Raw genomic sequence first — 24,723 nt, forward strand, 5'->3', positions numbered from 1 at the left:
CTCCCTCTGGTGCGCTACTGGCGCTGGAGCATGCAAATTGTTCATGATTTCTCAGTCTGATAAGCTTGGCCCTATTTTTTAGAGGTTTGTCTGGGGACAGTCATGAATGCTTATTTTTGAGAACTGCTTTGGAAACTATTCTTTTTCTTAGTGTGTATACATTGAACACAAAAGAAAGACATGTATAAATTCAGCTGTGTTGCTGTGAATTGGAGAAACCCATTGGATGCAATACAGTATAGTCATATGAGTAGTCTGTGTCCAGATGGTACAACCTCTTTGACACCAGAGCCACCTCTGCATCATTAGCCTCATATGATTAAGCTTTTATTGCCTTTGGAAGCTCAATGACTCCGCTCATCTCCTGCATAGGTGACCATGTAATATATTGCAAACTAAAAATCAATGTCTTTTAAATGTTCTTGGAGTAAAGGTTAAAGTTTTAGGTGCAGAGCAACTACTTGCTGGACCTTTAGTTGTTTGAAGCATAAATATACTTGGTGTCTGTAAAGTCATTTCTGAAATGTCTATTTCTTGACGAAAGTGGCACCGTGAAGATTGCTGAACACTACAACTAGCTAAGTGACCGTGGATTTAGGCTAGGTTGATAAGATGGGAAAAACCTTTTAAGGGTGTGTGTGTGTGTGTATATATATATATATATATATATATATATATATATATATATATATATATATATATATATATATATATATATATATATATAATATAATGTGTGTGTGTGTATATATATAATTTTCTTTTGTTCGTCTTATAAGGCAAAAGAAAAAACAAAAAAGAAACTTAATAAAATTACATTAAAAAAATTCCCGTCGCAACAAATAACCTTAACTGGGTTTTTGGCATTGAATACTGTCAAATCTGATACAACTAGTAGTGCAGTTTGCCAATAGAGCCTTATTCTAATTATATTATGGCGCCTTATGAGAGCTGATTTTATCTTGTTGAATTGTAGGTATGCCACAACTGGATGAGTACGTCATGGAGCGAATAATGGAGGAGCTTGAGCAAAGGTGCTATGACAATATGAACCATGCCATTGAAACAGAGGAAGGCCTTGGGATAGAATATGACGAAGATGTTGTATGTGACGTTTGCCAGTCCCCGGATGGAGAGGATGGCAATGAAATGGTCTTCTGTGATAAATGTAACATCTGTGTACATCAGGTAGGCACATCTGTTATGTATTCTGTAAAAACTGCAAAAATGTCATAAGACCAAATGGGCTGTGAAATGTGTCATTGGCTTGTCTGTTGAATGTGAACTATGCATTAGTATATTGCCCTTTTCTGGCTGTAAGTATTGCCATAACCCGCTCAATTCATAGCATCGTAATGATGTTTGGTTTTTTTTTACGTACTCGAGCTGACTATGGATGAGCTATGTACATGGCGACCCATCATCCATTGAGGAAGCACCATTGCAGATAAAAAGTCTGGTCATGTGCATTACAGCTTAGTAACCCCATGGGGATCATAGTAATAGCAGTTAACCCCATCATGTCCCTCACATTAACCCCCTGTGTGCCTCACATAAGAGTTACTGATATGTGGGACATATGGCGGTAATAATTATGTATGATTCATAATTAAGGTCCTTCATTAGTACCCTCATGTCTCACATATTAGTAACCCTTATATGGGGCACACAGGGGTTAATATGAGGGACATGATGGGGTTAACTATTATTAATGTGAGGCACATGGAGTTACTGAAACTAAATTAATGACCCCAAATGCCTGACATTAATAGGCAGAGTAACTAAAGGTAGGTCCCTGTGTATGTCACTTTACTGCAGCTTCCTCTCCTCCATACAACAGACATCTTCCATAAGACACAATCAATCCTGGCCACTCATCTGCAAGGTAAATGCTAAATCCTAGTGTGCTAAAGGACCTCTGAGGACGTGGTGACCATGTGATTGGACTCTGGTGTGGGCGGAGCTACTAGGATTTAGACTCCACCTTATCTGCAGATGTTACATACCATTGGCTACAGGACCGTTGATGACTTCACAGTCACGTGACCTCATGACAAGCCAATCACAGAGCAATAGCACTAAAGGACCTCCCTCTTCCAGGTCCTTCCAGTTTTCTGTGCTCCGTGGACCCTGACTGGTGTATAAGCCGAGGAGAGCTTTTTCAGCATGAAAAATGTGCTGAAAAAGTCGGCTTATACTAGAGTATATACGGTAATTGTAACAGAAAGTCCGCGGAGGAAAACTCTGCAAACTTTCTGTTGAAAGCGCTGCAGGAAGAACCTTCATCTTCACTTCAGCTGAGTGATGAGAAGCCTGTCCAATAGACACTTCATGCTTGACATATCCCACTTTGTAAATGGCTGGAACAGGTTTCCCCAGGCCTCACATCATTCCCCCCGGTCCCTTCTGTTTGGGTAAAGCCAGATAGATTATCCATGAAATGTGATGACTTAATTAAATCATGGCCAGATAAGCATGGGGCTTAGCGGGAATCTGAATAATGAATTTGTTCTGTAAGAAATAGTCAATCTGGATGCTCTGCCTGTGGTAAACTGATGCGTAGACCGCCATTTACCCAATGGAGGCTAAAAAGCTTCTGTTCAGGTGGAAGGCCGCACCGTTTGCTATTCCTTGCAATGACATCCATTTCTGCAATCTTTTTAAAACTTTGCAAAGAACTTTTCCAGCTCATAGATAAACTGATGGAAATTCCATAGAGTAAAAGCTGCTTCAGTTGGGATGTGGCTGGAAAAGCATATGTGTGTTTTTACCTCTATTTGGGTGTATTGTAGTTGTTGTATTTGCAGCAGTTTTATGATCTCTCTTCTCGTGATTGCAGGCGTGTTATGGCATATTGAAAGTACCAGAAGGAAGTTGGTTGTGCCGGACTTGTGCTTTAGGGGTACAGCCAAAATGCTTATTGTGCCCTAAGAAAGGAGGTGCCATGAAGCCTACAAGGAGTGGCACGAAGTGGGTACATGTAAGCTGCGCTCTGTGGATTCCTGAGGTAAGTTTTAAGTACTGTAGCAGAAATATCAGCAGTCTAATAAATCATTGTTATTATCCTGATTGTCCAGTTCTGGCTAATACAAGTCTATAGGGCACTTTATGTTTATGTACGTTTCAGCCATGATGTGAACAAAGCCTATTATCTCTTATACTTGACTTTTTATGTGCATTCAGTTAATTTACTGCCTGGAAATGTCTCCCTTGAAAGCCTTAATAACAATCTGTTTTGAAGCTACGGATATTGAGCTTTTACTTTATAACTCTTTATATGTGCTATTCTAGGTGAGCATTGGCAGTCCAGAGAAGATGGAGCCCATTACAAAGGTGTCTCACATACCCAGCAGTCGCTGGGCTCTTCTCTGCAATTTGTGCAGTGAAAAGTTTGGGGCATGCATTCAGGTAAGAGCTGCTAGAACTCAACATCTGTTAAGGTGATTTTGGGGGTCCTGATCCCCCTCCTTCATTTCATTTCAATGAAGTAGTGGTCACGTGCAGTATCATGTTCTCCCCGTGTTTGCATGGGTTTCCTCCGGGTACTCCGGTTTCCTCCCACACACCAAAGACATACTGATAGGGAATTTAGATTGTGAGCCCTATATGGGACAGTGACTGACAATATCTGTAAAGCGCTGCGGAATATGATGGCGCTATGTAAGTAAGCATAATAAATAATATCATAGTGCCAGTGGGGCTGACTGATACAACCATGTGCTGTGCTCAGCTTTTTCATCAACCTTATAGACATTGAATGGAGTGTGTGTTTTAACATGGATATTACAATAAAGTTGGATTCTTATTAGAGATGAGCGAATGCTATTCGGAACAGCCATTCTGAATAGCACGCTCCCATAGAAATGAATGGAAGCGACTGGCATGCAGACTTTGCCGGGGGCCGATCGCTTAACCCCCCGCGTGCCAGCTACTCATTTCTATGGGAGCGTGCTATTCGGAACGGCTGTTTCGAATAGTGTTCGCTCATCTCTAATTCTTAACCTTTATATTGCTGTGGACTAGATTGCTTTTTCCATGGAATTACATGTTTACCATGGGATTTATTATTGCCATGCTTTCCATTACACGGTTAATCCATGGGAAGCCATTGAAGGCGCCGCAGAACTGGTGAACTTGTATATTCTCCTTTTTTGCCTTTTGCGTAGTTTTACTATGTTGTTTTTATGTTTTAAGAGATGTTTTTAAATCTGTGACCCTTCTTGGACCAAATTTTAACCCACAAACTTTTTTTCTTTTTTTTTTTGTCCAAAATAGTTGATGCAAAATTGCATGAAAATGTTCATTAGTGTAAAGTTTGACATTAATACAAAATGCAACAAGAAAGTTTTTTTTTTTTCTTTTGTTTATGCATCAAAAGTGTGAAAATTGCCCCAAATTCCTTGAGAAGGAAAAGGGTTAAATGCTGCTTCCTTTTAAAAATAAATTCAGCCTTAATATGTATTCCCGTCATTATCATATTATTCCCTGTGGGCATCATGAAAAACAGGATGAATTTCATTTCTCTAGGGATGTTGCATAATCACAGATGTAATTATAGAAGCTTTTTTTATCTTTATTTTTATTTTATTTTTACTTGATAATCCCTGGGGATAGAAAATTGATGTAGCTATCTGGTTACCCTGTTGTGTATGTGCTTTGTCAGGTATACCTAGATCCAGCCCATATAGTGGCGTCTCTGAATACACGGTGGCAATCCCTATAATTGTTGGCAGTCATGTAAATGCCAGGGGATAATGAATCAAACCTTTCCGTGGTCTAATTGTTTGCCATTGGCCAGGTGATCGCAGTCATCTGTGCTATGTCGTATTGATCACCTCTCTACACCCCGCAGTCTTCTCTTCATTTTCCAATAACCTCTTTTGTAGTTTATGGTGTTGTATTTTCTTGTTTCCTTTGCTCCTTTATGTTCATTTTTTTTCCTCGGTATTGATTTCTGACTCCAGAACAGCATAGTCTTGGATGATGTAAAGTCAGTTAATAACTGTCTTGTGTGTTTTCCCTTTCATCTGCGTGCTGAATCAACCTGAGCAGGAAAACCCAGAGGAAGGCGAATTGGCTTCTTTTCAAGGGAACGTAGAAATATTCTGTTGTCATTGTGTGTTAGTCTCTGAGGTTAGAAAGCTGTCATGTAGCACAGCCTTGAACATGCACTTTTGCTTTAAGGGACCTTTTGCCAGTTTACGCATGCTGCCACAGATGGGTTTAATAGCCTGGCAATACAGTATAAATATAAAATAGCTCAAATAAACCTCTACAGGGTTTATGAGTAGGACTAATATCAATGTTGTATTTCCCATTCTTGCTAGATATATTCAGTAAATGAATGCACTTCATTTTTTCCAGTAACGTAGACCAAGTCCAACAAGTATCTGCACCTTGTATTTTCCTACTTACCGTATTTTTCGGACTATAAGACGCACTTTTTTTCCTCCCAATATGGGAGGAAAATGTGTGTGCGTCTTATAGTCCAAATGCAGCATCTGTGTCCTGTCTATGAGAATCAAAAGGAGAGCAGCACGGTGCCTGCCTGCTCTGCCCCTCCTTCCCTGTCTGTGTCGCGTCATTGCAGGAGCGAGATATGAGAGGCAGGGAAGTAGGGGCGGGCCAGACAGGTGAAGGAAGCGTGGTTTCAAGCTTGCCGAGAAAACCACGCCTCCTTCTCCCGTCTGGCCCGCCCCTCCTTCACTGCCTCTCAGATCTGGCTCCTGCAATGAAGCCACACAGACAGGGAAGGAGGGGCGGGCCAAACGGGAGGAGGCGTGGTTTTCTCGGCAAGCTTGAAACCATGCCTCCTTCACCCGTCTGGCCCGCCCCTACTTCCCTGCCTGTGTGGCTTCATTGCAGGAGCAAGATCTGAGAGGCAGTGAAGGAGGGACGAGCCAGACAGGTGAAAGAGGCGTGTTTTCAAGTTTGCTTAGAAAACCACACCTCCTTCACCCGTCTGGCCCACCCCTTTTTCTCTTCTTGCATAGCTTCACTGCAGGGTGTCTCTTTCCATCTATGGGGGTGGATTTGAACATTATATATATATATATATATATATATATATATATATATATATATATATATATATATATATATATATATATATATATATATATATATATATATATAGTTCAAATCACCCCCATATCCCTAGAATACATATAAAACAAAAACATTACGGTTGAAACACATACACATTTGGTATCCCTGTGTCCGAAAGCCCCCGGTTCTATTTACATTGGTGAAATATTATATTATTAGGTTATTAAATATTTCACCAATTTTTTTTTGCTTAATTTTTTTTTTCCCTATTTTCCTCCTCTAAAACCTTAGTGCGTCTTATGGTCCGGTGCGTATATATATATATATATATATATATATATATATATATATATATATATATATATATATATATATATAATACGGTACTTCCTTACAACCATTCAATAGCAGTACATCCCTTGTTAAATTACTCACAACCCCCACAACATATACCTGTGGCAATAAACTTCTTATTTCCAGGGCTCAATACGCTGGAGATTTTAACAGATATACTTAGTATATTTCGACACTGCTGCATATTTATACACTCCTCTGGGACATGAAGCCTTAGGAGTAGAGAATAACTAAAGTACTAGCGAGCATAGGGGATTTGTCAGTATCACATTGAATGAATGCATGCATGTATTTTTTTATTTCTTTAACCCCAAAGTATTATATAAATCCATAATGTAGGTATAGAGGAGTCTGGACTATGGAGCAATATGACTGCTTGTATATGTTGTGCAAGCTCCAGTGAAAGCAGTTACTGGTCTGAAGATGGAGTCATGTGGACATTATAGTTGTACATGGCTCTGAAGTTTGAGTCGGGACTAATCAAAATAAAATGTTTTCTTATATTATACAATTATTAGTATTGTATAATTAGATACATATTGTGTTGCAGATTTACTCCCATATTTATTCAATCACTGGCTTTTTAATGAATTAGAGAAGCTTTACTGCTTTTGACTGACTTTGGCTGTCAGCTATTTATGAAGGAGTTGGAGTTGAGTATGGGAAAATGGAGGGGTTGGAGTCAGTCGTTGGTTTGGCCTAACACCACCACAGCCCGGTATATGTAACTATTGGCCTGTAGGCTGTGCACCATCTGTATGGCCCAGACTTATTATTGCTGTTCAGTAATGTACTTCTCTGAGAGAACCTAAAAATTCATCTGTATCCTTAGTACATTTCTAAGGCTATGTTCACATGATCAGGCTCTGATAACGATTCAAGTGCAGATTCCCTGCATATAAATGTCATATCTGCCAATGCTCCACATCCAGAGCAAGTTAATTGGAATTATTCTGCATGAAGTCTCATCCACACAGACAAGTAACACATTCGCTCTATTAAATGGCAATGGGGCTAATCCCTGTTGGGACTCATGGCAGAAGTCAGTGTCTCAAGCTTCTACTGTGGTGTGTAAAATACACTCTTTATTTCAAGACTTAGATTTAAAAAAAAATGTTGTAAGGCAGGATTCACATGAATCTGCCTCCCAATGCTTCTCTTCAGTGTACTGAGAAAATGGAGTGTCTTTCACTATAGCTGCCATCAACTGCAGAAATAGTGTAGGAAATACTATGAGCAGGGGTTAGTCCATTGGCTGGGTCTAAGCTTTGTACAAAGCCATGCCAGAAAACCGAAGCTCTGCCCCTGTAGCCAAAGTACTCGTCTGACTTTTGTGCCAAGTATTTTACCCATGTGAACATATCCTGAAGATTGTGGCTTGTTCATTTTTATTCACAATTGAGTTTAGGTCTTCCTTTCCAGTGGAAAATGCAAAGTGTTATATTGCATTGTAGAGTGGATACCAAAAAGATCTTGAGTCCTAGCCACTTGCTCTTGTAGATCATTGTGCTTTTTAATCCTTTGCATGGTGTCGGTGCAGGAACAGAGTACACCTCACAGCACTGTTTTGTTTGTAGAGGAATGAGGCCAAGAGTCCCAGCCTGGCAGTGAATACTGCTGTATAGCTCGGCTGCTGTCCCCGCAGGTGCTGTGTTGTAGCAGTATTGGTAGTCATATGGTCCGGCACCTAATAGTACAATAAAGTGTTGGGAAAGTTATATGTGCAGGCGGTTTTCCCATATTTTGATATGTTTATGTAAATCAGAAATGATAACTCTCCTCCTGCTCTCCTGCCTTTTTTCTAATTAATTATCTTAATTCATGACTTGCTCTTTAGAATTTTCTAATGCCAGGTTTCTTTTTTTTTTTTTTCTTTTAGTGCTCTGTTAAAAACTGCCGAACTGCTTTCCACGTGACATGCGCCTTTGATCGCGGCCTGGAGATGAAGACTATTCTGACAGAAGAAGATGAAGTGAAATTTAAGTCTTATTGCCCAAAGCATAGTGGAAGCAAGAAAACAGAGGACGGGCAAATCCTTGAGAGCACAAGTGATGTAAATGGCACACCCCAGGCTCCCCCAGCTTGTTTGGATGATTTACAAGGTCTTGCTGCCTGCCAGCAGGAGGCCAAGAATGGGAGCCAGCGTAAACTGAAACTCCAGCAGCTCGAAGACGACTTCTATACATTTGTCAATGTACAGGATGTGAGTCAGGCCATGCAAATCCCATATGATGTCACAGACTTTGTATACCAGTACTGGAAACTGAAAAGGAAAGCCAACTTCAACAAGCCACTTATAACTCCTAAGAAGGATGAGGAAGACAATTTGGCTAAACGGGAACAAGACTTTTTGATTCGTCGCTTGCAACTATTTACTCACCTGAGACAGGATCTAGAAAGGGTAAGGACTTGGGTCCTCTTCAGAATAACAACAAGCAATAAAATCTCAAAATACTCTACAAGGAATCAAAATAGACTACAAATTACCCTTAGGATTAGACTGTATTTGGCATGTACCTTATATCCTCACAGAAACCTCCTGGCATGCCCAGCAACACATCACCACACTTGTATAATCCTTGTTGGCATAGGTAGAAAATGGGCTGTTTAGCCCTAAACCACAGATCCTCTGTAGTTATTGTGGGTTACAGATAATCCAAAATTCTACTTTTTGTATTGTGTTGTGTCTACCGTTTCCATGCCAAAGGACAACAAACAAACCCTGTGTAGTTCTACCTGCCCTCATACATTTGGTAGTTTAGTAAGATGCAGGCTCCAAATTGTTTGTAGGTTCCTTCAAGTCTGTCATCTTGGAGGCTAGAGAGGTATGGAAATAGAACAGGGCATTTTTATTAATAGAGACTTTTGCTTTATATTCATTTTCGATGCATTAGAGTATTATCAAAATGGCTTTAGCAGATCAGGCGAGCTGCTTATTTCGATCCCACATGCTGTGTTTCTATAGCGTAGCTATACTTGCTGTAAAACAGGGGAAAAAATGTTCACACAAGTAAGTAAACATGGCTGTTCACAAGATACAGAGTTCCCAGTAGTTAACTGACCAGTAGCTGTTTCAGGCCTTGCTTATTTTCTGAAGTTTCAGGAAAATAGTGCATTGCAGTAGTGCTTGAAAACTGGCTGGATTGTCTCCCCACAGAGCTTATCCCTTGGATCCTGTTACATGAATCCTGTGGCTTTACATTGTCGTCTGTACATCTGCTGTGGTGTGGTAATCCCGATCAAGCCAAGGGAGGATTCTGGCATCAAGTCAAGTGCATCCTGTGTGCTAAACAAATGTTCTAGCCGCAAACTGAGATTTCCTTTCTTTTGTTTTAGGTACGCAACCTGACATACATGGTGACCAGAAGGGAGAAGATGAAGCGCTCTGTCTGTAAAGTTCAGGAACAAATCTTTCATCTTTACACAAAGCTTATGGATCAGGAACGAAGCAGTGCTGGTAGGATACGTGGTTAACTATAACAAATGTCATCTGTCCCCCACTCTGTATTCCTCAGGAATGACTGTGAAGTCAGGAGACTGAAAAATTGAGTTATAATATTACCAATATTTTTTTTTTTCTTTGGTTGTTTTCAAATTTCAGCCCTGTTGCATTAAAAAAAAGTTTTTAAAACCTCTAGATATTGTTGGTTTAAGAAGTCAGTGCTGAGGATCTTTCCATCACTGATACTATTACTGGGGGTGGAATGAAAGAAGCATAGTATCAGGGTCACTATAAGCAACATTTACCAATATATTATATGGGCAATAACTATAATTTGTATGACACAAGTGGGGAAGGTCAGTAATCATTAAAGGGATTATGCCACCAAGAATTTTTATCCTCTTATCTGTAGTTAGAGACCCCACCCATCCTGAAATTGGGGGTGTTTTTCCTCCTTATGAATTTATCTTGACCACAGCCAGGCATGCCCATGCAGCGCAAGACCCATCCGCGTCCCATGTACTTCAATCAGTGTGCTGGAGATAGCGGAGTGTTATACTTTGACTATCTACATTGCTCCCATTGAAGTGAATGGGAGGGTGGATGCGTTCTGTCCTGCATGAGCATGCCTACATTCAGCCTGGCTGTGGTCAGGTGGAATTGTCAGAATCTGCTGCTTATTTTTATTTTATTTTTTATTAAAATGTAGATTGTGAGCCCCACATAGGGCTCACAATGTACATTTTTCCCTCTCAGTATGTCTTTTTTTGGAATATGGGATGGAAATCCATGCAAACACGGGGAGAACATACAAACTCCTTGCAGATGTTTTTTTGCCCTTGGCGGGATTTGAACACCAGGACTACAGCGCTGCAAGGCTGCAGTGCTAACCACTGAGCCACCGTGTGGCCCCTAGAATCTGCTGCTTATTCTACATCATAACCAGTAATTCATAAACTTGATTCCCTTTTCTATTTTCAATACAGTATAGTAAATCTTTAAAGTCTCCACTTTGGATACCCTGCTTCAGTGGTCAGATGTTTGTATGGTTATTGAAGTACAATTAGGGTATGTTTTATATGGCGGAATTTAGCACTGAATTTGAGGCAGATTTAGTTTCAAAATCGGCTCCAGCTTCCGCCTGAAACCAAATTCCACTGAAATCTATGAAAGGCAGAGAAAAAAGTCATGCTAGATTTTCACGGAGAGATTAAAATAGAGAACAGCACCAAGCTGTATATGGTGATGTACCGTTTGGTATGTAAAACATAGTAAGGAAAGAGAGCTTCTCACCTTCAGCGGTTGTGACCACAACTGTTATGAAAGCCTATGAACCACTTTGTAGGGGGGCCCCTCCCTAGGCGTTACAGCTGCAGGATCCGTGCCACTCTCAGTATCAATGAAATGCCAATAGGACCAGATGATATAGATCACTGCGCTCCACCATACGTTAAAGAAAATATTCTTTATTGATGTCCAATAAAACACAACGCGTTTCAGGCTGTCCGCCCTTTTTCAAGTGTATGAACTTACTAGCTTTGAGCTGGATGCTAGATGTTCAGGCGGGCTCCACCTGATAACTTCTACTGAAGTGAATGGGAGGTAGAAAATTCTGCCTGGCAGGTCAAGAATTGGACGTGGAATTATTGGTAAAGCAGAAACATTCCACCATGTGAACATACCTTTATAAGCTTTTCATATGTTTTTAAACCTTCATTGACAAATACTTTGTTACAAGTTTTTGGTCTTGAATTTACACGAGCTTGCTATGCTATAAATAGGCTTCTTTCTTCTATAAGTGGCACACTCCATTCATTTCAGCATGGGATACAGTAGGAAAATCCTGATGGATGATAGATATATAAAGATAAACTAACTTTAATCCCTTACGCTGAGCGGGAAATGACCAGCGGTTGGTTAATCAACGAAAAAGGAAAAAAAAACTGGTGTCCAAGGCATGATGACAGTGCAATGTTTTTTTTCTGAGAAAAATTGAAAATTTTTGAGGTTTTTCCACCATCCTAACCAATTTTGCGAGAAGGTGGGTGGGAGGGAACACCTCAACCAAACAGATTTACTATAGCTTACAACAGAAAACTGAATTCTTTTAATAATTTCTGCATCTTGCGTCACAATACATGTCAATCTTATAGAATCGGCCTCATAGTTTGAGTGATGAGAGGAGCAGTGCTAGCCTGTAGACCTTTTCATTGTTATGGTATTGACCTACTCCGTTGTTGCTTCTCACTGTAGTATTTTTTTTGTTTTTTTTTTAAAGGTGCCTTTTCAGACAGCGACCTTCTCTTTAACACACAGCCCTCTGGCCCAGATGATCTAAAAATTGAGGATTTGAAGTGGCATTCTGCTTACTTCAGGAAACAACTTGGTTCTTCATTGGGGCGCTCCATGAAAGTGTCCCACAAAAAGAGCAGGGAAAGAGAAAGATCATTGAGTCGCATGAAAACTCAGTACTCTCGATCTACTTGCAGCGATAAGAGGAAGGACGGAATTTCTGCTGAGTCTACGTTATCTATGGAGAAGGCCATTGCCAAGGTTTCACCAGTACAGCAGAAAAATGGGGCCAGTATGCCAGAACACAGGAAAAGACGTGACAGCCGCCCTCGGTGTGATATTATTAAAGCGGAGCTAAAGGAGAAACCCCATAAGCAACACCATAAGACTCCGAGGACAGGAGAGCCAGTGGATAAGCAGGCTGAGAACAAGAGAACCCTAAACCAGTGTAGTAGTAAGACAACTGCCATAGCCACAAAAAAGAGCTCAGCTGGAAACAGCTTGCCTAGGTACAGTGGCTCCATCATCAAAATACATTGCAACCAGACTTCAGTAAAAGTGCCTACAAGCCCTGTGAAAAACTGGGGGGGATTCCGAATTCCAAAGAAAGGAGAGAGGCAGCTACAAAAATCAGAAACTTGTCAGTCCAACACAAACTGCCAATACATAGGACTTGTCTCATCAAATGACAGGACAAAAGGTAAACTAAAGCTAGTCAGTGACAATGATGGCTACACCCCCGACGCAGAGATGAGTGACTCTGAACCAGAATCAGCAGAGAAGTGTCCGCTACAAAGGCTGTCATCCAGTAGCACCATGAGCAGAGGGTACGAGACAGACATTATTAGGAGAAGCATCCTAGCCTCTTAACTGGACAACTTTGTCATATAGTCCAGGACAGACTGGTTCTTTACAGGAGACGTGTTATAATGTCTGTGATGGACAGGTCGATAGTCTGCTCTTCCTATACTTGCTCCAGTGTGTTTACTTGCACTTGAAAATCCAGGACTTTCCTCCTACCCACAATATTTTCTTCCCTACTTTTCTGAAAAACTGAAGTATATCTGCTTATGTTGGACATAGTGTATGTCCAAGGGCAGCTTTACAGGCTTGAGGGTAGGTTGCACTGGAAGTGCTTTCATTTGTCCATTTGGAAGCACAATGAAGACATTTTGGAGTAATACACAGTTTGGTTCTTGGGTACACCAACTTGCACTTCTGGCCCGTTACATTTCCTTGCACTTATTTTGCTACCCAGGCATGGTCTTAAGTATCTTTTTCATTTGCCTGTTAAGCTGTTCTGTTAGCACAATGGCCAATTGTGTTGGGTACTTGGTGGAGTGGAATCAATAATATAATTCAATGTATAGAAGCTCTGGTTCACCACCTTATGGGTGCGTGAGGCAATATGCACTTGAAATGATTTTGGAAGTTTGGGGAACTGGAATAAAGGGAGCACCTCCTTCCTCAAAATAAAACTGCACTGTACACATGTATTGATGAGCTGTCCGTACTACTTTGCCCTATGGCATGTCTGGGTTTCATGCTCATGTGGAAGGAAACTTCCTAGGCTATAGAGGCACTTGTATACCATCTTTTATTTGCAAGATAATCTCTTGGTTTGCTATATGTCTAGCATCAGCAATGCAACCAAAACACAACTATCAAGCTACACTAAACTGGCATGGTGGCGAGAATATTCTGGGAATCTCTTGGGGTGAGATTCTAAGCTGTACTTGACAGACTATTTCAGGTAGACCCAGATATTGTGTGTTTGTGGTTCTTATGGTGTCAGATTGCTCTGAAGGTGGTTGCACATGCAAAACTAATGATGCTGACTTATACAAAATACTGACAGTGATGTTCCTGTGTATTGGTATACATGGATCATTACAGCGGGGGACTTATGAATATGCATTCCGCTCCCACTTTTTGGGTATTCACTACTACATAATTTGTTCCGTTTAGTTGGGGCTATTGAATGCAGACAATAATAATTGACCTCCTTCCATTCCTAGAGGATGAAGGGTTTGTACACACAGTGAATGCTGGTTTTTCTGGCCATGCAAATGAATCTATCCATGGTGTACTTGCTTCTGGTGCACTCACAGGGGCAGTATATATGCAGTAAAAATGAAGTGTCCAAATAAGCTGCTTAAGCCAGTCAGATTAGCTGATGATGGGCACGTCCGCACACTGCCCTGCACTATTTATCTTGTAGCTGGGATGCGTATCAGAGCCTTTACATAGGTAATGGGAGCACCTAAGCCCGCCCTTATGATATGATCTTTCATCACACAGTCCTTTAAAGAATGTTTAACCATTTCACCAGGTCCAGTGACTTTACCTGGTTACGCTGACCATTTTTTTTTTAACCTTATAAGGTTTTCCAAAATGGTTTCCTGATAATGGCTAGTACACCTGTCATAAACGTGTGTTTGTACTAACTTTAAAGGAAATCTGTCACGTCAAACCTAATGTAGTGCTGCGATCTGCAGACAGCATGTTATCTGAGCTCAGCCTGATGTACGGTGTGTGTATATATATGTATAGGAGTCTGATATCTTTCATGAAGACTTTCTCTTCCTGCATTTGTGTGGTAGGACAAGGAAGCCTGCATCAGACATATGGGACTTCTCCTTATGCCAGCTCACTCAACTTTTTTACTTCTTAAGCAAAAACATGAACATCTCTTTTTATTTTAATTTTGATTTGATCTATCCATCTCTTAGGTTTGGGCAATTTTTGCCTAAATATATTTGTTTAATTTTATTTTTTTTATGCTTCGGAGCAATTCTTTAGAAAGAACATTGAGATGACAAATTATACTGAAGAGTCTAATGGTTGGTCATACTTAGTGAGATGGCGGTCGGGCACTAAGGACCACCCACTGGACTCCTAAAATTAGAGGTGGGTTTTGATGAATAAAATACAATTTATACTTAAAGATTTCCCACAAAACTATTTATTCATCTTCTGATCTTCTGCTCTCTAACTTGCTGTCTGCAGATTGGGCTGAGTACATTGCTTGTTTCCTATTACGCAATATAAATCAGGCCGCTCATGTCCATAGGCCGTGTCTGGTATGTCAGCTGTGCCCTATTCACTGTAATATGGGTTAAGTTCAGTATCAGACATAGCTTATTTTTTCTATTGGACTAGCTCCTCAAATACAGTAAGGCTGAAGCCTCACATTTCGGAAACGCCACGTTTTTTTCTTGCAGATTTTGCTGTGTTTTTTTTGGAGCCAAGGTCAGGAGTGGCTTGAAAACCAATGGAAAATATATAGGAAGAACTTCTAACTTCTGCACAATCCAATCCTGGCTTTGGCTCAAAAAACTGCAACAAAAAAAAGCTGCATTTTTGCAATGTGGGGCCTCAGCCTAAGACTTCCTTGTGTCCCCTGTTTCTTGGGGATTCTTTCATCTGAGCAAACCATTAAACTTTGAAGGATCCTTCATAACAAACTGAATACACAGCCCTAGCCTTAAACACTTGAGCGCTTTCCCCCTGAATCTATTTGGTCTTTATCACTACCAGGATTGTTTTATTTGTAGACGCCATTCAATTTTGCAATGCTTTGTTTTATGGACACTTATTTGAGGGTCCCAGTGGTTGGTGGTCCAGGAGCTTGGACCCTTATCAATGAATGTCCTATTAAGTTGCTGGTTACTATGGTTCACACCAGTTTGTAATGTTTCTACATTTTTTTTTTGTTACTTTACAGTTTTTGGTAGGAGGGTTTGCCGCAGTTTAATTTTCTGTCATAAATGTTGACAATTGTAAACTATATGTTTAATCCATTCAAATGTCACAAGCAAAATGACAAGTCTAGTTGTAGCCTCCAAAGCCATTTCATAAAGCTGTCCGATGAGGCCTGTTTTGACACTTTATGACTTGCATCATTAATTTGCACTATTGTGAGTTGTTGCGTTTTAGAACCTATGCCTTATCTATCTGCTTTTCTTCCAGTGTTTTCAAGAAGTGACTTGGTCATGAATAGCCCATGCTGGCTGCTAATCCTGTAAAGTGTATATAATACAAGAGGCTACATATGAACACTATGCAGTGATGTTGCTGCACCTGAAACAACCTGAACACCCTGCTCGCCCACTAGAGTGCTTCCAATAGGATAGTGTAGGACTGGGACACGTTTATAGCAGAATACAAACAGCTATAGATGTCAGTGAGTGACCACTTACCTAAGGGTTCCTGTGCTCCTCTCCATAACACTTAGCCTATAGAGGGATAGCAGTCACTCACATGTACATCATGCTACCATCCAGCACCTTATCCCTCCCAGCTGCCCATATATTGTGCGTGTGTTTCTGTAGTGATTGGTTCCCTTTTTGGTTGAAATTCAGACAGGTGGGAAAATGTTTGCTGAACATTGCTATTCTATCCACCCATTCTCAATATTTCTAGTGCAGCTACAGATAAAACATTAAATAAATTGTACCCCATAGATTTTAAATACAGTTGTGTAATATTAGGGGGGGGGGGGGAGCTGCATTAGATACTTCCTAAAATCAGTAGGCGTGATCTAAACAGGGATGGGAAACCCATGAGGTAAGCATATGGCCCGCTCTACCCTGCAGCCAGTTCTATCTTCATAGAGAAACTATTGACCACCATAAACAGGAGCGCCGCTTGTCTACAGGCTCCGAGGGTACCTATAGCTTAGCTGCTCTAGTGTTCTTGAACAGGGTCTATAATAGGTCATTACATATAATGCACTACCCTATTATGTTAGGAAGTGTCTATCCAAACTGAAAGTGAACTTTAGTGGGGTTTTGCGGGGTCACAGTATTGGATGACTGGCCTATCCCCTGCCGATCAGCTTTTACAGAGAGCCATGGACTTCAGCCAAGGTTTTGTTTATATTGGTCTTTGTACTTGTAGAGTATTACAACTCTGTCCCATTAATTTCAATGAGGTGAGAGTTAGAGCCCACTGATCTGGTGGCCATCGATACTGTAAGCCTGCAAAACCTCTTTAAGACTAGAAGCTTGTATAGCAGTTTACAACATCTGCAGTAATTGTACTATCCATCTGTCCATGGCCACTTGAATGAGTGAGGTGTGTTAGAGATGTGCCTGACTAGTAGTTGTGCTACTGACTCCGCATAGGATTTCTAGGTGTAGAGATTTGGTAGAGGAGAAGTGCAGATTGTATTGTATTCTGTGGAGGGGAGAGATGGGTGTAGATGTGAGCGTTACACTGTGATATATTGTATCTGTCAACTATCTGTAATGATAGTGGCAAATGAACTTCTTTACATGCCAGACCCTTTTCTCAATAACTTTTTCTAAAGACGAATGTCCTATGCAGTCCTATGTGACAGATAATCAAAACTTTCATTTATTTCTAAAGCGTTTGTTACCTGTAAAAATAGTTTTCTATGTATAAAATTTTAGTTGGCAAGAGACGATACGTTGAAGTGTTCTCAGTCAGGTTGCATGCTGTAATCGAGGTTGGTTCTACAAGGATGCAAGCTGTTTGCCTTTGACGTCATGGGGAGATATATATATATTTTCTTTTTAACTTAAAGTGATCTGAGAAGTACAAGAGAAGTATTGGTGACCAACCATGCCATCACATCCTATTTAGGAATAAGGAATTAAATTGACACTCCATAATTTCCAGCCTGCCGCAGATTGACTCTAGGTGCTGTATTATTAAAAAGTCCATTAAGGCCTACTTAATAGTTATCAACCTCTTTTCATAAGTAAATGGTACAAGTGAATATAAGAAAGTTTGTAATACATCTTATTAAAGATAATGTGTAGAATATTCACCAGTACTATTCATTTATGAAAAGCTGTATATAACTGGAGGTATGCTTTAAATGGACTTTTTCAAAGAAACTTTATCATATATTTTATTAAAGAAATACGTTTACTTTGCCACTTACTAGGCTGCTTCCTTCCTCCTTATCTTTCGACTGTTTACATAAACTCTGTATCCTTATCCAGCCTAGCTCATAGAACTCTATGGAGAGGGGAGGAGGAGGAGGAGGCTGCTGTCGGCTGGGTAACTGATTTATTATTGCCTCATTCTATGGAGCAGTGTCAGAAGAACTCCATTCACTCGCAGAGTAGCAGAATGTAGCAACAGTAATTCATTGTCTTTTCTCGCAGTCTCCCCTCACCCTCCCCTCTTCTTAGACTTGTATGTAGAAAGTAACTCTGGAAGTGGAGAAGTATTTTCTTTATTACAATATATTACAAAGTTTTATATTCACCTGCTGTTTTATGTAGAGTTGTTTAGAAATGGAAGTTCACCTCCACAGCCTGGTCATTTTGTAGCCTGTTGCTGAGGAGCAACTGACAGCTCCATTTTCCCAGTTCCCCACAGATATGTAACTTGTAAGCCTTAGTTTGGGCTGTGCCAGGGTCAAATCTTGTGCCAGTACTATAAGGCTACAATATTCTGTACAGCTTCATTTTATTTGCCAGTCCTAAAATCGGCTGTTGTGTTTGATCAGTAGGTCAGAAATATAAAGGAGGGTTTGCAAACTATTGTATTTCCTTCATATTCGAACCATCTTACCAGACTGGCACTGTATCAGGTCTTGAGATTGGCTAAACAGGGATGCAGGTTCCCCACTAGTAGCTTTCTAGCTTACTTTATTGACCTTTTAAACAATTGATGGCCAGTTAAATGGATGAAGCGCGGGTGCCCTGTCATCTATACTGATGTAACATACTGCTCACTGGAATACTGATCCTGGAGTCTGTCATTCTGGATCAGTGCTGGTTACATTGGTGGGAGCAGGAGAAGGCCACCCTTTGCGTTTAAGGGTAAAATCTTGAGATCTAACGCAATATGTTATGAAGTCTGTCATTTATTCCTATGTCTAGCTTCTCATGCATCGATCATCAGCCTCTGTTTCACTGATTTGTCACCTTGCAGAACGTGTACAATGTTAAAGGTAACACAAGGATTATGGCCATGTCCTTTCATTATGTAATCTGCTGAACTTGCTTTCACGGCTTTGTCCCTTTCGTTGTTTATTTAAATATTTATAAGCTAGTAAAATACAGCTTTATTTTTTCAGCTCTGATACTACGTAGAATTGTGCCTTTTTGTCCGTATGTGAATAAATGCTGTACATTTTGCTACATGATTGAGTCTCGTCCTTTTTCATTATTTAATTGTCCAATTCTGTTCTGTTCGGGGTTTTCAGACTTGGAAGGTAAAGCTGAACACCTACACTCACCGGCCACTTTATTAGGTACACCTGTCCAACTGCTCGTTAACACTTAATTTCTAATCAGCCAATCACATGGCGGCAACTCAGTGCATTTAGGCATGTAGACATGGTCAAGACAATCTCCTGCAGTTCAAACCGAGCATCAGTATGGGGAAGAAAGGTGATTTGAGTGCCTTTGAACGTGGCATGGTTGTTGGTGCCAGAAGGGCTGGTCTGAGTATTTCAGAAACTGCTGATCTACTGGGATTTTCACGCACAACCATCTCTAGGGTTTACAGAGAATGGTCCGAAAAAGAAAAAACATCCAGTGAGTGGCAGTTCTGTGGGCGGAAATGCGTTGTTGATGCCAGAGGTCAGAGGAGAATGGCCAGACTGGTTCGAGCTGATAGGCAACAGTGACTCAAATAGCCACCCGTTACAACCAAGGTAGCCAGAAGAGCATCTCTGACTGCACAGTACGTCGAACTTTGAGGCAGATGGGCTACAGCAGCAGAAGACCACACCGGGTGCCACTCCTTTCAGCTAAGAACAGGAAACTGAGGCTACAATTTGCACAAGCTCATCGAAATTGGACAATTGAAGATTGGAAAAATGTTGCCTGGTCTGATGAGTCTCGATTTCTGCTGCGACATTCGGATGGTAGGGTCAGAATTTGGCGTCAACAACATGAAAGCATGGATCCATCCTACCTTGTATCAACGGTTCAGGCTGGTGGTGGTGGTGTCATGGTGTGGGGAATATTTTCTTGGCACTCTTTGGGCCCCTTGGTACCAATTGAGCATCGTTGCAACGCCAAAGCCTACCTGAGTATTGTTGCTGACCATGTCCATCCCTTTATGACCACAATGTACCCAACATCTGATGGCTACTTTCAGCAGGATAATGCGCCATGTCATAAAGCTGGAATCATCTCAAACTGGTTTCTTGAACATGACAATGAGTTCACTGTACTCCAATGGCCTCCACAGTCACCAGATCTCAATCCAATAGAGCATCTTTGGGATGTGGTGGAACGGGAGATTCGCATCATGGATGTGCAGCCGACAAATCTGCGGCAACTGTGTGATGCCATCATGTCAATATGGACCAAAATCTCTGAGGAATGCTTCCAGCACCTTGTTGAATCTATGCCACGAAGAATTGAGGCAGTTCTGAAGGCGAAAGGGGGTCCAACCCGTTACTAGCATGGTGTACCTAATAAAGTAGCCGGTGAGTGTATAACATCTCTATAAGTGTACTGTGTCACACCAGTCCTAAGAACGATAAAAGCCACATTCTCGCTTGATGGAATTGTACATGCGTGCAAATTTTCATTTTGTTCAATAGATGTAAACTAAGATCTTTACAGGGAAACACCACTGATTTATTTTTATTCATTATATTGTCTGAAAGAACATGCCCCCAGTTGTCTACCATCTCTTACTGTGCTTTTCACCTTCTTCGTCACATGATCACAGTGTGACTTTTTTTTATTTACACAGCAACCACTGCTAGAAAAAGAGATCTCTCCCTGTTGCCTGCGGATGCTATTCAGAGCTACCATGTGACCTCACACATGAGGATTGTGCCCACTGTTTTTGTTTAGTTTTTTTTGTTTTGTTTTGTTTCCTCCCCTCCCTTATAGTCAGGTCACCATGCTTCTGATGCCTTCACCACTGTTACTAGTGCTGGTTCCAGGTTTCAGCGGGCCTATGGGTGACATGGAGTCCTGTCAATCATGGTAAGAGGCCCAATCTGTTACATCCAGAATGCTGGAATTCCTAAAAGAACATCATATTTGCTTTTCCTGAGTGGACACACAACACCCTACCCTTTTTTCTTTTTTAAATATAACCTTGCAGTGACTTTTGGAGAATGCAAACTGAGAGTGCAGCGTCTGTCAGAGCAACTAACTGAAAAGTGTGAATCTCGCCTTACTTGTAACGTACTATAAGCACTCATGGCAGACCCTACCTTTACCCAACAGATTCCCATTGACTTACAGTGTGATCTATTAAGTCTTACTCTTATCATTTCATGCTCTTACACTGGACATTTGTTGTGAGAATTCCTCATCATAACTACAGATATATACACTGACACTCGCTGTATAACAACGGTGTGAGGTACGGTACTACAAGTCCCAGAGCAGAATAAATGAATGGTGAACAAATTAATAAACATTAGCAAATTAACAGTATTAAAGCTTTCACTGCTTATCTTTAATCTGTGGTCACTCACATACCAACTGTTACATAAGCATTATGTGTCACTTGGAGAAGAAAAATGGTTTTCTGACTGATGATAGCAAGTTTAGCAAGGGATTTGTTTTCAGTTCTCAGCTGAGTAGTTGGCCCCCTTGAGCTCAATAGGCCCTGGCATCATCCTGGGTTTGTTGGATGCTGACGCTGGCCCTGATTATTACAAACAGCAGTTGGTGCAACTTTACAAGGAATGTACAAAACATGTTGTGACATCATCCTCACAGTGTAAGGTCCTGTGCTATTTCCTGGTCACAGACTCCCATTAATTAAATATAATATAAATAGATACAGTGCCAAAGTCTAGCACTCTCATAGTATATAAATAAATGCAAGTACATTTCAGAGCTTATGCAGGTTGTTGATGTCATGTGGGCGAAGAAGACAGCACCGCAGTGTTACAAGTAAAAAACAGTATTTGGAGTGAAAGCAGAAATGAAAACTGTCCTTGGTTTGACAGCAATATATACTGTGTAGTGAGTGTGAGAGATTGTACAGAGATGACCTATCTTTAGGTTAGGCCATCAATATCCAGTTTTGGAGAACCCCCCCCCCAAAAAAATATATATATATATATATATATATATCTTTTCTTCCTCGTGATTGGAATCTTCTATATTTCTGTGAAGACTGATCTTGTATAACATGACATTTCCAGAATTGTTTGTTCAAAGGTTTAATGCTTGGGAACGAGCCTTCAGAAGAAAGTCCGTCATCGCAGAGGGAACCCCCTGGCAAGGACCACTTTATTCACCATAGAGTCATTTCACTGATAATTGAGTCTCCCTATGCCATTAATGTATTTCACACTTCACACTGCATAGTGGAAGAGACTGAAGAGGGGAAAAGCTTCTTAAATCATCCTAAATAAAATGGTGCAACTTTTACAACTAAAAGGATCTAGAAATACAAGAATGACTTTTATAATTTTAAGCGACTTTTCTGATACCTGTAAAGCTAGGATACCCATAAACAAAGACTGAAGAAGGTTGGATCAGTTGATTTCGAGTCAGTGGGTGGTGAAACCTAATAGATAACCCTCCTGTTCCTGTTAATATACCTTGTCAGAGTATATGGATGCCATAAGGGAGATCCCCTGCTCAGAATCCCTCTAGGAGCCAGAACATAGAGCCGCTCTAGGGCACAAGACATACAGGAATTGCATGAAAGGTCATTGTACAGGAAATGTCCAACTGGCTGCAGATTCCCTCGGCAAACTCGGCAGCCATTCCTATCTGTTTAATGAATACGTTCAACTTTTGCTTGTGCTTCACCTACTACTGTATTCCTGTGCTTGCTGTCAGGGCTATATTTACAGCTCTCACTGCCCTAGGGATTCAGACTAAACACCCCAAAATCTGTGATACTGCGTTACATGTGGGTTTTGCAGATGATTCTACTCCAGATGTAATCGCTCTACATTGAAAGTAGCGAAATCTGCCAAAAGAAAAAAATCTAAAATTCTAACTCCTATGAATACACCAAAGGGAGGAAGTTGTATTTTGGTGCAAAGGGTCCATCGTTCTAACTATTGGTTCTGTTCTGTTTCATATGCTGCCATCAGTCAGACAGTGTCACCCTATATTAATGTATTACATTACGTCTCCTCTGTCAACCTCTGCGGCAGGTTAGCCCGTTATACCCTAATACTCTGTGCTACCCCATCACAGACTATTCCCCTATGCTAGTCGCTTCAAAGACAAGTCTCATATAGCTCTGGGCCCCAATGCAAAATCTGTAATGGGGCTCCTTCCTACATCATGCCATTTAGAATAGTGGTATATTGTGTGCAGTAGGACATATGGAGCTCCCTCAGGATCCAGGGCCTGGTAGTGACACTGCACCCCTATAGCTATGTCCCTGAACCTGGGCTAATTTATACAGCTGATATGTCTTCCATCTAACCACAGGACAACCCAAAGCAAAGTCCATTCAGACATTGTGACAGACACAGCCAAAGCCTAACATCCCTGCTGCACACAATGAGCACACTATTGGACTTTTTTAAGAATGACTGAAGTATTAAAGGGATTCTACCATTAAACTACCTTTTTTTTTTTTCTAATTACCACTTCGGAATAGCCTTAAGAAAGGCTATTCGTCTCCTACCTTTAGACGTGGTCTCCGCCGCGCCGTTCCGTAGAAATACCGGTTTTAACCGGTATGCAAATGATCTCTCCGCAGCAATGAGGGCGGGCTCCAGCACTGAAACACCGATGAGCGTGTCCCCATTGCTGCCAAGATCTCTTTCCTGCGCCGCCTCCTTTTTCTGCAGCAACTCCGCCTCTTCTGGCTTCTCTTGCTCTTGTAGTTCGATACAGGAGCATAGAGAGGCCACCCCAAAATGGGGTAGCCGCTCTTGCAGTTCAATACAGGAGCCGGCCGGTGGCCATTTTGGGGTGGCCTCTCTATGCTCCTGTATCGAACTACAAGAGCAAGAGAAGCCAGAAGAGGCGGAGTTGCTGCAGAAGAAGGAGGCGGCGCAGGAAAGAGCTCTCGGGCAGCAATGGGGATGCGCTCATCGGCCTTTCAGTGCTGGGGCCCGCCCTCATTGCTGCGGAGAGCTCATTTGCATACCGGTTAAAACCGGTATTTCTACAGAACGGCGCGGCAGAGACCACGTCTAAAGGTAGGAGACGAATAGCCTTTTCTATGGCTATTCCGACGTGTTCATTAGAAAAAAAAGTAGTTTAATGGTAGAATCCCTTTAACTGTAGAATTATGCGGCCATTGGGGACTTTGGGTGGATGGGGCTTATGTACATGTATTTGAAGCATTGTCTGACCATACCCTAAGGCACTGTAACTGAAAAATAATATAGATAGATATCATATCTAAAGACCTTGTGATGCTTTTCATGACCACGGTGTGATACAGAGTGGTGTAACTACTTAAGAACAAGACGTCTTCTAGTTATCTGACAGACTGGCTATTTCATTGGGACACTATTCATCCAGCTATGTCCAGCCCAATTGCATAACACCCAGCCCGGTTACAGGGAGCAGTGAGATATCCCAGAACATAGAATAAAATACAGGGAAAGTCCATTGCCAAGCTTCCTCCAGTCGTGTAATTTGCTACCGCCTATGGTGTCCTGACATGTATGACTAACACGCTGCACTGTCACATGT

General features: G+C 41.1%; 1 protein-coding gene across 4 annotated transcripts in view; it reads left to right on the plus strand.

Moving 5' to 3' along the window:
- The window catches only part of JADE1 (jade family PHD finger 1), a 60,579-nt gene extending 46,087 nt beyond the window's left edge, over positions 1–14,492 (plus strand). For 3 of the 4 annotated variants that reach the window (XM_075287497.1, XM_075287516.1, XM_075287508.1), the window contains exons 6-11: positions 977–1,188; positions 2,840–3,007; positions 3,292–3,408; positions 8,282–8,803; positions 9,739–9,859; positions 12,123–14,492. In XM_075287497.1, coding sequence (XP_075143598.1) covers positions 977–1,188; positions 2,840–3,007; positions 3,292–3,408; positions 8,282–8,803; positions 9,739–9,859; positions 12,123–13,006 — 2,024 coding nt within the window. In that variant the 3' untranslated portion in view covers positions 13,007–14,492. Of the gene's footprint in view, positions 1–976; positions 1,189–2,839; positions 3,008–3,291; positions 3,409–8,281; positions 8,804–9,738; positions 9,947–12,122 lie in introns of those variants that run through there. The other variant, XM_075287526.1, reaches the window with a different exon arrangement.
- The last annotated feature ends 10,231 nt before the right edge of the window (positions 14,493–24,723 follow it).

The sequence above is a fragment of the Leptodactylus fuscus genome, chromosome 1 (assembly GCF_031893055.1).
Source record: "Leptodactylus fuscus isolate aLepFus1 chromosome 1, aLepFus1.hap2, whole genome shotgun sequence".
Taxonomy (NCBI): domain Eukaryota; kingdom Metazoa; phylum Chordata; class Amphibia; order Anura; family Leptodactylidae; genus Leptodactylus; species Leptodactylus fuscus.